Consider the following 12,397-nt stretch of genomic DNA (forward strand, 5'->3'; position numbering starts at 1 on the left):
TTGGTAGGCTATGGCCATCCACCATAGAGATGGTGTGGTGGCCTAAGAACAAACGAATAAATGGCATAAAAGTAAAACTCATCCCTTGATTATTCTTAAACTCTCCCAAGACAAGTATTTACTTTAATTGGTTCTTTACTTAAAATGGAAAGCAATTCTTTGGTTCTTAGGATGGTAGCACATCACCTAGCTCCAATCTACTTATGGAGAAAAGGTACACGCAAGGAATCAGCTCAATAATGCACCCTGGTAGCCACTTTGTCTGTTTTTTCTCTCTCTTTCTTTTTCTTTTTCTTTGGTCCCTTAACTTTGGTTTTATCCCATAATTTAGTGTTACTACCATTAATTTAGGGTGAATCGAATTTAATTAAAATATAGTGCATTCCAAACCATTTGTAGTAAGTTAGAGATCGGTGATCCACCACCCCTGATATCTATAACTATACTATGAGGAAAGGCAACTAAAGTAATAATCAATATGAGCTCTACATTCCGAAAGTACCATGTCTTTTGAGTCTAAAACACTGCTATGGGTTTGGTAGGCCATAGCCATCCAACATAAAGATGGTGGCCTAAGAACAAACAAATAAAATGGATAAAAGTAAGATTCATCCCTTAATTATTCTTAAACTCTTCCAAGACAAGTATTTACTTTAATTGGTTCCTTACTTAAAAGGGAAAGCAATTCTTTGGTTCTTTGGATGGTAGCATGTCACCTATCTTCAATTCTACTTATGAAGAAAAGGTATACGCAAGGAATCAGCTCAACAATGCACCACACGTAATCGATTTGTTCGTTTTTTTCTCTTTCTTTTTATTTTTCCTTTTTATTTTTGGTCCCTTAATTTTGGTTTTATCCCATATTATTGGAAAAAGGAATCAGCAAAGAAAAAATATATATATATATATATATAAACGATAGTATGAATACCAAATATATGACCATCAAATATGCCTACTCATATATTTTTTTATTTTTTTTCTTAATGATTAAGAAATTAATTATTAGTAAATTTATATATATTTTTTATTTTTGTAATGATTAATGATATTTAAAAAATACTTAAAAAATAAATAAATAAACTCATTTATACTAATATACATATTTAATAAATATATTTAATAATCAGTACCCTACTAGCATTGTCCTAAAGCATATGATTTGGATAAAAGTTACACGCGATGCAAAAGACAAACTAGCAGAGATACGTAAAGAGAGGAATCCATCTCGACAAGCACCACGTACGGCAACCACTTTTTATTTTCCTTTCGTCATTTAGAAGTGTTTTGACAGAGTGGCCACGTAGTCATGATGAAAAAGATGCGTTGGGCATGAAGGGATCTGGCATTAGTCTTTCCTTCCATATATATATATATATATATAGCAGCAATAATATGCGAGTGAAATTGGAAGCTTTCATTTAAATTCTGATCAAGCCAAAATCTGATTCATGTTAATGCTTATATGATTTGTGTATGATTTCTTTCCCCTTAATTTCATTTCTGTCTCTTTCTTATATTATGTGAAATATTGTATATATGCTTAAAGAAACATACATGATGTTGGAACTCATATTAATTCTGTTATAAGATGTTGGGTTCTTATTTTTAGCTATTATTTAAACTTCTAATTTGTACGCAAAGCATGTGCTTGATTTTTAGTTTAAAATGATTAATTGTTAATTGTCTTCTTTTGATGTAGGGAATTAATTAATGCTGGTTGGACGCTGCGTTCTTAATTGAGATAAACAAGTACTCGTAACAATCCCGCCCAAATTTCTTCAAAGCATTTCAGATAATTAAGAAGTAGCAGCAATGTCAATGGCATTTAAGCAATATTGTTTAAGATGTGGTGAAGGTTTGATCTTAAATGAAGAGATAAAAAAGGATGGTAAAGTTCATTATTGTCAAATGTGCGAGCAACGAGTAAGGGATCCTAATTATTACAGTTGCGAGGTGTGCAATGGCGTCCTTCATAAATCATGTGGCGAACGACCCCAAGAGATGCAGCATCCGTTGCACTCGGAACATACCCTTGAGATCGCTAGAGGATATAGGAAAAAATGCCATGGCTGCTGTGAAGAATGGACGGGCTACCTATATGAGTGTTCTCACTGCAATTTTTATCTTGATCCAAAATGCGCTTTTCTCCCCCTCACCATAAAAGCTGAAAGTCATGACCATCATTTGATCCTCCTTCAAAAATCATTCCTGTTCACTTGCGATACTTGTGGGAAAGAAAGCAAGTGCATGTCCTACTTTTGTATCACCTGCTCATTCGTAGTTCACACGCAATGCGCTCTCATTCCATCGACTCTCAAAGTAACAAGTCACGACCACCCTTTGAGTTTGAACCTCAAATACTCTCATCAGCTCAACCAATCCGAGAATCAACAAATTTGCCAACTCTGTGTTCGAAAGGTGGACACAAAATACAAAGCTTATTATTGCTCGAGTTGTGATTTTGCTGCACATCCACGTTGTGCTGCAGAAATCGACATCAGGGATGAGACATTTGACCTGGAACTCAAAGATGATCAGCCTATTGAGACCCACCTTCTTGGGCCTGATGAATCGACTACCACGTTAGCTAAGATCAACCCGAGAAATGGAAAAGCTGAAATCGTCACAGAGATCGAACATATATGGCATAAACATCACTTAAAGCTTGCAGTCGAGCTAGAGAACAATGAAAAATGTGACGGGTGTGCACGGTATCTTTCCTCTTTGCAATATTATTGTTGTTTACAATGCAAGTTCTTTCTTCACAAATCTTGTGCTGATTTACCCAGAAAAAAATTACACCCACTCCATAAACATCCGCTCACCCTCCAAACACCCCCAAACAAACCCCAAAATCTAAGTCCTTATGGCCCTGAAATCTTTCGTTGTGGTGCTTGTGGACGATCAGCTAATGGTCTCGTATACAGTTGTGATGACTGCCGCTTTCAGCTCGATGTCCCTTGTAGTTTGATACCAACCAAATTTACCCATGTGGGTCATGAGCACCCACTTTTTCTTTTGAGCACAGACGTAGGTAAAGGCAAATGTACCTCCTGTGGCCAAGTTAGCCGTCTGTTCATACGTTGTGCTGATTGTGAATTTTCTATGGACATGGAATGCGCTACACTACCGCTTACCACAAAATATGAGCACTATGAGCAATCCTTCAGACTCTCTTACACCGTTGAGGACGACTCTGATGACTTATACTACTGTGATATTTGCGAGAAAGAGCGAGATCCGGAGCATTGGTTCTACTATTGTAAAGATCTCCAATTTGCTGCTCATCCAAAATGTATTCTGGGGAATTGGCCACTTATCAAGTTTGGGCGCACTTACATATACGACGTCCACCAGCATCCTCTAACTTTTGTTGAGAGGACCACGGATCATCCTAAGTGTCGAGCTTGTGGTAGTAAATCTGGCTATCCATTAATCCATGTATGTGACAAATGTGATCATTTCGTTCTTGATCATTGGTGTTTTGAGGGAAATGATCAACAAGAAATGACATATATATAATATATAGCTGTTGCGCGAGCATGCAAGCATCTAGTAGCTACCTGCAGATTGAAATTGGAAGCAAGCAGGTAGCTAGCTAGCATCTACAGTACTACTCTGTCTTGGGCGGGTGAATAAAATCCTCCGTCATGAGGTTATTGATGATGATGATGATGAAAGAAGAATGCAATATTATGGATTTTAGACATTATAAATTGAATGGTAGGTAAAGAAGATGATGATCTCATGCATGGATGGTTGTAAATCAATATTATTATACATATGGTGGTGTTGTAACGTACTACTAGCTAGTACTGGTATTTAATTAATAAATAAATTATTGTGTTTGAAATACCTTTTTATTCATGATGATGATCTTCTTGGTCTCAGTAGTACTGATCTTGATGATCTCATGATATATAATTATATATATTATATTATATTAATATTGAATTATGTTAGTTAATTACGTATGGGTGTCCGTCCTAGTTAGTTAGTTACGTATTAGCAAATGAAAGGTTTATTGTCCTAGTTAGTTAGTTAGTTAGTTGTTGGGGGAATTCATAATGACCATGGATGGCCCGGTACATGCATGCTTCGATTATTTCTTAATTTCACTTCTCTTCATATGCACCCAAATTTTTCTATATTTTGATCCAACTTTTATATATAAATTATATCTTGCATGTCATCATGTGGCTTTTTTTTTTTTTTTTTTTTTTTAAAGCTTTACTGTCCTATATAGGAAGTTTTAATTTAGTGAAAACAAAATCATTCCTTGATTTATATAATTAACAATGCGCTATTTTGTTGCTATTTTAAGATGGAGCTACAGATCAGTGGTGACATCGATCATGCCTAGCTAGCTAATATATAGATCAGGAGAGAGAAAACTTAATTTTATTATTCAAGTCTGAAAAAAATTAAAAGGAAAAAAAAAAATTCATCTTAATTTAAAAAAGTTAAATTCATGATTTTAATCTAAAAAATTTAAACCGATCCTAATAAGACTTATAAAATAACTTTATTCACAATTTAATTCAATTTAATTTATCTCAACGTTCAAAACGTAACCATAGTAAAAACCACGATGACTCTCATTGGTGCATATAAATTTAATTTGCAGTCACGCACCCTTCATCGTCATCTCAGCTTTAAACACTGACGTTTTTGGATGTTTGAGTTTTTGACGTCTCAAAATCAATTAATTATAGTGCATGGGTACACCACTCTCAATCCCAATCGCGTCTCTGCTACCTTCGAGATAGCCCCCGGCCAATAAAATGAGACTTCGGTTCAAAGGTCCTCATGACTGATTGATCAATAATTAAAATATCTTACATCTTTTGCTAAATTTATAGATAAAGTATGATATGTATTATTAAGTGTCACTCGGCCCAGGTGCAATAGAAAGACAAGACATAGAGTTTGATGTGACAAAAACAACAGCAATAAAGACAAAACAAGACTACAGGCTGATCATAAGAGAAAGAAAAGGGATAACTAAAAGGAAATATAGAAATATGGCTATCAAACTTGATATTTCTAAACCTTATAATAGAATAGAGTGGTTATATAATAGAATAGAGTATCTATACCTGAAAGCAATCATGTAGAAGATGAGCTTTTGTAACAAGTGGACAGAATTAATTATGAAGTGTGTTTCTTCAATAACATATTTAGAGTTGATAAATGGCAAGATGAGAAAAACAAATATATCCCTCAAGGGGTTTAAGAAAGGGAGACTCCTTGTACTTAGGCCTGCACAACAATCCGGCCTGCCCAGATTGCCGACCCGACCCGACCCGAAGGAAAAGCCTCACGGATGCGGATCGACCCGACAAAAAAAATAAGGATCGGGTCGAACCCGTTCTTTACTCTGCTTTCCATACGTTCATTTGCAGATTTCCTAGCGATCTTGAAAAAATAAATTGTACGACTAGTGGATTTTATTCCAAGTGGCAATTAGCATCAATAAGATACCAGAAGAAAAATCAACAACATATTTTATATCATTACAAGAAAAATTGCATTACCTAAAAGTGTCAAAACGTCGCGATTATTCCTATAAAAAAATGTCGCGATTAATTTTTTAACATTGCTTGAAAATCGATACAAGATGATCGATAATACTGAGTCCCAAAAAATTTTTCGTGTCAAAATGATATATCAACGCAAAAATAATTATTTTGCGATGATATTTTTCGATGCTAAAGGATGACAACTTCAATGGAGAAGATGCTCTAACGGTAGGAAAATGCCCTATTAGCGACCAAAATCTAGTGTCGCAGAAGCAAAATAATGCTGCACATAACCTCATTTCCATCATGTATATATCGTCGCAACCTCGCTTGTTGTTAATGAATTGTTTTTTGCATCTATCTGTATTGTCGCAGAAACTCACTAATACCGCAAATAGCTTTGCATTTTGGTCTTAGGTCTATATATCTCGTTGCAAAAGCATTGTTTGTCATAAATGGGCTTTTTTGTGTCGCTTTATATTATCGCAAAATATTTTCTCATTTTCGTCATATTTTTTATCGTAAAAGCACTTGTATATGTTGATGTAGATGAGGAGAGAATCATTTTTCTTTTCCTAGCAAAAGCCCTTTCCCTTGATTTAACTGAAACCACTTGTATGCCATTTATTTGGGGACATGTTTCCCTACTAATCAGACCTGCCAATTTTTTATGCTTGGCATTTAGCTAAACATGTTTTTTGTAGCTATGACTTTTCCTACATTAAATGTTAGGTAGCTCTTAAGCCAATGGTTAATCCCTGATTATACATAGCTATTAGAGGGGGTTGCATCATTGTATTATTCATAATTGAAGTCATTATTGTCATGATTGGCACCTTCTCCTTGTTTATTTCTCTTCTTTTCAAACCACTTCCCTTCCCCCTAAAACACAAAAGAGGTTAGATATTTATTCTAAAGGTCATGTGGGAGGTTGTATGTTTTCAGTAAGGACAATCCTCCCTGATTTATTCATTTATTTTTACAGATGAGATTAGTTAAGATAAAAATTGAAAATTAAATAAAATATTGTTAGAATATATTTATTTAATATTATTTTTTGTTTTAGAATTTAAAAAAGTTGAATTGTTTATATTATTTTGTATGGAAATTAAAAAAAATTGTAATGATAAGGTGAGATAAAATGAAATTTTTTTCTGAAAGCAAACAACAAGAACACTGAAATCTCATCTGGCAATGTCTCATAGGTCATAGGGAAACATCCAAAATGGGTGACTAATTTTGAGACGGTTATGAGGGCAGCCACTTGGGCCGGCTTTGCTATACAATTGAGATATCCTTGCTATTTTTTTGACCGAATTGGATAGTCCAATACAAAGAGTGATAGTTACAACATTAAATTTTCATGCGAGTCCACACTGCTCGAAAACCCTATATGCAAGAAAACAGAGTTAGGCACAACTCGTAGCAAATGCAGAAGTTTGATTTACTGGAAAACTTTGCACTCAACTGCTAGTTCATTTTTAGCTTAGAAACCTTTATCACTTAATTATTTGTTAGTATTATGTGGAATGACATGGTTAGGCACGTTTATACGGAAAAACAAATCAAGTGGGAACTAATATTTATAGCAATAACATTAGAATGGAGTCTGCACTGCACTTGTCCTCAGACCTTCCAACTACCTGAGTGAGGTTTAAAAATCAAGGCCTTGTTATTTTGCTACCAATTAATTGATCTGCTTGACAAAACCAACGAAAAGATTTAAGAAATGAGTGAGAGGCTTGACAAAGAAGGATGGATTGGATTTAGGGAATCAGGCTAAGGGAAAATTGCTCAGAAAATAACAAATAGGAAGACTCCAATAGTGTCAGAAGTTGCACCTGGTTGATAAGAAATTAGAATACTGACATCACATCATGTGTATATACATATATACATATATGCTTTATGAACATATATTTATATTCTATGTTTCTTGATTAAAGACTCCGTCTTGAATCATTTGCATCCATACATTAATATATAACAACGCCCCTAACTACACACTTTATCTTGATCTATTCTTCAATCCACCATCATGACCCTGGTTTGCACCAACACACTTTAAGCTTCTTTAGGACTGTTTTCTTTATTTTTCCATTCCTTCTTTCTTCTTGAAATAGAGAAATGGAAATTGTGTACTTAATAACTGCTTTCTCTTGATCTTTGAGTTGCAAGTTTGCAAGTAATAATGCTGACCATCCTAAAATTCCGCTGTTACTCATTTTGAGACAAGCCAACAAGTATCACTCTCAAGTTATATAGTACATAATCATGTTAGAGGTACTCCCAAGTTTTGTTTCAATAGCTTTAAAACTTATGTGCTACCAATCAAAAAGTTTATAAAAAAAAAAAGAAAAGAAAAAGAAAGGATAATAAATCAATATACATTGATAATGTACCATTAATCATATAAAGTTTTTTTTTTTCAATGGTAAGTTATGTAATGAGTTGAACATTTTTCCATCATGCAAGTCATTGGTCCAAATATGGAATCCAATGATTATAGTTCAAAATCTTTGAAAAGAGAAGCACTAGTGTCACAAAGAGATTCTATAATTTAATAGTTGTGATTGCCTTTTGAAAACAGTCGGTGGTACATGTTTATGGTCACCTCAACGAAGAATAAGAACAAAAACGATAAGATTCTCCATGATATCAAAGATTGGAATGTCAAGGGTCACTCAAGTGGACAAGAGAATATAAACCCAAAAAATAGCTTTTATTGATATTGAATAAAGATTGTGATCAAGGGTTTGTTTGGATTGAGAGATACTCTCGACTGAATCCATTTTATTTAATCATTATAATTTTATCAAATCCTCATATAAAATATAATAAGTAATTTAAAATTTTCAAATTTTAAATTAAAAATGATATTAAAAATAATATTCTAATACTATTTTATTCAACTTTCATTTTATTTCATCTCATCTTAACTCACTATCTAAATCTCCAGTAAAATGAGAAGTTGGCGTTGTTTTGGGAGTGATCATAGTTTTGGATCATATTCCCTTCGGAGATTTAAGAAAGGGAATGAAGAGAAGCTGCGTTGATATGCATGCAGGATGCCAGGAACCATCAAATGCAGTTTTTTATGATTTTTATATGTTAAATTACGCACGCGACCCTGAATAAACCCATTTTGAAGAGCCAAAACTCAGCTTGCAGAAAACAAGGTGGGAGATACTTGTAATTTGCCTACAAGTGGAGTTTGGCGCCAAAGTATTATCCCCTAATAAATAAATAAATAATAAGAAATAATGATAGCATCACAACCTTTTACAAAATATTTTTATAATTATATTTTAAATGAAAAATATTTTTATAAAATATCATATTCTTGCAACTTCATTTTAAAACAACTCTATTTTACAAAAACCTCTTCCATCTAAAACAGAGAGAAATGGGGTTATTTGCAACTGTACACACTTGTTTTTAATCTAGACACCAGCTAATCTTTCGGGGGCATAATGAGTTCTTTCAACACAAACTTCGTAAAAATTCTATATAATTCCCTTCACACATACATAGGAAAGTAAAGGATGTCAGGTCCCCTACAAGCCACCAAACACTTACAACCCAAGAGATCAAGCTCACAATTATAAGGCAAGGCTTAATACGTGGGGACATCATTCAACAAAAAGTCATGGGGTTCCAAGCCATTTCCATTGGTTCACGATTTTCAATCATAACGATATAATTTTTCCTGATCGATTTACTCGACCGCATTATTAGGAATCTGTCTTATAATTTGTAGGTTTATGACTACTTTGAATGGTCAAAATATATATTCCACATACTCCAACCCTTTGCTTTCTTGGATCCATGATCTATAGCATCTAATGCACGCACTAAAAGGCCAAAATGCAAATCTACTTTAGCGAATGTGAGAGCGAGAGAGAGAGAGACATGCAACCAACCTGGTTGGATGTTTACAAACATAAGCTCATCATCTCTCATGCATGTCTAATGTGTTAGGCATTTAAACTATCAGTACCCAAGAACCGTTGTAAGCTGGCCAGTAACTTTTAAATTACCAACCTCAAAACATAAACACTACTAAACAAGTACCACCAAAGCCCAAAACTCACTGAAACAAGCCCCATTTATTACCCACTAACTACTACTTTCCTTTCATATATATACATTCCAGCCACCATTAGCTCTTACAAATTGTGGCATAAGCTTTCTATACCCAAAACGCCAATGTAATCCATTGATCGCAAAATATAAGGTCACATGATTGAGCACCCATTTGGATTTTCATCACTGAATATCTCGAATGAGACGGTCCGGCGCAACAACAAACACATGTCACGATCCGCCGGTGGATGTTGACCCTGGAGGATATACAGATAGTCATACGATATTGGTGGTGAGGTGTAGTATGATGTGCTACTAGGGTATGCCAAACTGTAGCTCGTTGCATACATTGGAGTTACATTGTAATGTTGTGGGTATTGATCATACAAATGCGGATGTGGAGGGCTGTAATTGGCTAGTAGGTATCGAGGGTACACATGCTGAAGTGGAGGGCTGCTATTGGCTGGAGCCAGAATTGGACCTTGAATTTTAGAGCTAAGAAAACTAAGGCGCTTTCTAAAGTTTGACCTTTATACGGATAATTACCACTTGACTAAAGAGATCTTAAAACGTAATCTAGACTGCATCAATTTCAATCAAACTTCGAAAATCGATTACCCCAACATTTGTTTTGGAAAAAGTTAGAAAATGCTACTACAGGTAGCAATATGTTAAAACATGCCACAAATAGTTTAAAAGTGCGAAGGATTCCTAAGACTATTGGTATTGGTTTCTTGAAATTTGTAGTTCAAATTTAGCTAAAAATGTCATCTTGGCGGCTTACATAATGCACTTTCTATACATTACATATTAGATTATGTATATATTTGGCTAAATTTTTAAAATAATATTTTTAATAATATTTTGTTATTTCTTATTCAGCATATCCAACAATCATATTTATGAAATCTAGTGGTCATATTTATTATTTTAACTAAACATATTTTTATTTACCATAATTTATTTTTTAAAGGTAATTTTTATCCAATCATCTTTTGATCGATTTCAAATTGTTCAAGGAATTAAACAGTTTAAGGACGTTCAAAAAAGATGTTCAAAAGATCATGTAGAATAAGATTAAGATAGAATTATGACAATTTTTAACAAGTAATGCTAGATATAATCATAGAGTATGTCAGCACCATGCAGTCATTTTGAAAAAGAATAAAGTCTATTATTAAAATAATTTTTTTATATGAGTTCTGTATTTATTCATTGTTTTTAAAATGATTGTGTGACGTTTGCGCATTTATAAATGTAACTATCATTTCTCTAATACATCAATTTTCCATGCAACATCACCTAATCAGTTGTACATAGAAATTAAACTGCTCAGCATGGAGAGAAGAATTCAGATGAATCTTCTTTTATTCGGTGTGAAATGGAAACTTTAATTAATCCACCCACTATTTTTACCAAACCCTGCTTCTAATCTATCCATGGACTGAATGGCAAGTTGGTAGTTAAGTTGAAAGGCAAATGCAAATTCAGAGTGGTTGAGGTAGCAAAGGTTTACACCTAAAGTTGACTGGTTGTCTCTTTCTTTGTGCTTTTGATTTAGGTTTATCACTTTATCCTCCGTCCAAGATTCTCTTAACCGAAACACGTTTCCTTCTTCCCACGCACCAGCCACCTTCCATCGCCGTTAATTAATTCGCCGTTTCTGTTTGCGTACATCAAGCACGTCTACAAACGTCGAGCTTGATCGGTGCTTAATTTTGAGTTTCACACGTATAAGTGAATTTTACGTATTAATATTATTATTTACATATTTAAAATTTAAATTAATATTATTTTAATTAAAGTCTCACTTTTTGACTAATCATGTTAAATGAGTGCGCGTATTGGTGGCATAATCGCTTACAACTAGATTTTTCTAAAAATAAATATTAGAAAAATGAATTGTAATTAATGGAAAGTTTTACGTGAGGTTTGGATAGTGAGTTAAAATGAAAGTTAAAAGTTAAATAAAATCTTGTTATAATATTATTTTTTTAATATTATGATTATTTTAAGATTTGAAAATTTTGAATTATTTATTATATTTTGTGTAAAAATTTTAAAAAATTATAATGATTAGAAGAAATGAGTTAAGATTAACTTTAAATCCACACGGACGTAAACTTTGCCCTTCGATTTCTATTGGGCCGGAGCATCTATCAATCAAAAGAAATGATGTTTGTAGTTGTGGTTGTGCAATCGCCACGCAATCTCTTTAAAAAAAGTAAATTAATACGAGATCCATATAAAAAAAAAAATTAACTTTTTAATCGTGGACTCCATTCTTTTTCAAAATGATTGCGCATCGTTTACACACTCCACAACTGTATGTAGCATTACTAATTAATCAATGCTTTCAGTTTTTAGTTTTAAGACTCATTTTATTCCTTTTTTAGCTCAAATGTAGTTTTCAATATATATACTTTTATATTTTGGAATAAAAGTACGTTTTACACCCATAAATCATTAGGGGTTTTTATTTTACATTTTAAATAATTAAGATCAACACATTAGACTCTCAATCTATTAAAAGGCGATAATATGCACCATAGGTTAAGATTGTGCCACATCATTTTTTTCCAACTATATTATTCGTTAAAATTTAATAAGATACTGATTTTTATAATTTTTTTTTTTTAATTTAGAAATGTAATATATTAACTTTAAAAGTTTAAAACAAAATGTAAAAGGTTTGATACCATAGGTCTGGCCAAACCATAGCCCAAGCCCACTGTCACCAAAAAATAATTATTTAAAGAAATCATATAATTTAAGATAGGCCTAGG

At 33.3% G+C, this 12,397-nt stretch overlaps 1 protein-coding gene across 1 annotated transcript; it reads left to right on the forward strand.

Moving 5' to 3' along the window:
* The first annotated feature begins 1,322 nt into the window (after window positions 1-1,322).
* On the forward strand, window positions 1,323-3,858 carry LOC122318202. The gene is made up of 2 exons (XM_043135404.1): window positions 1,323-1,474; window positions 1,703-3,858. Exon 2 carries the CDS (start codon window positions 1,816-1,818, stop codon window positions 3,523-3,525), a length of 1,710 nt encoding a protein of 569 aa, XP_042991338.1. The 5' UTR covers window positions 1,323-1,474; window positions 1,703-1,815; the 3' UTR covers window positions 3,526-3,858.
* Window positions 3,859-12,397: the final 8,539 nt, after the last annotated feature.

This window comes from Carya illinoinensis, chromosome 8, assembly GCF_018687715.1.
Source record: "Carya illinoinensis cultivar Pawnee chromosome 8, C.illinoinensisPawnee_v1, whole genome shotgun sequence".
Taxonomy (NCBI): Eukaryota; Viridiplantae; Streptophyta; class Magnoliopsida; order Fagales; family Juglandaceae; genus Carya; species Carya illinoinensis.

What these genes read in the sequence shown, in the direction of transcription:
- LOC122318202 (XM_043135404.1), top strand. Translation starts at nt 1,816, where the DNA reads ATGTCAATGGCATTTAAGCAATATTGTTTAAGATGTGGTGAAGGTTTG.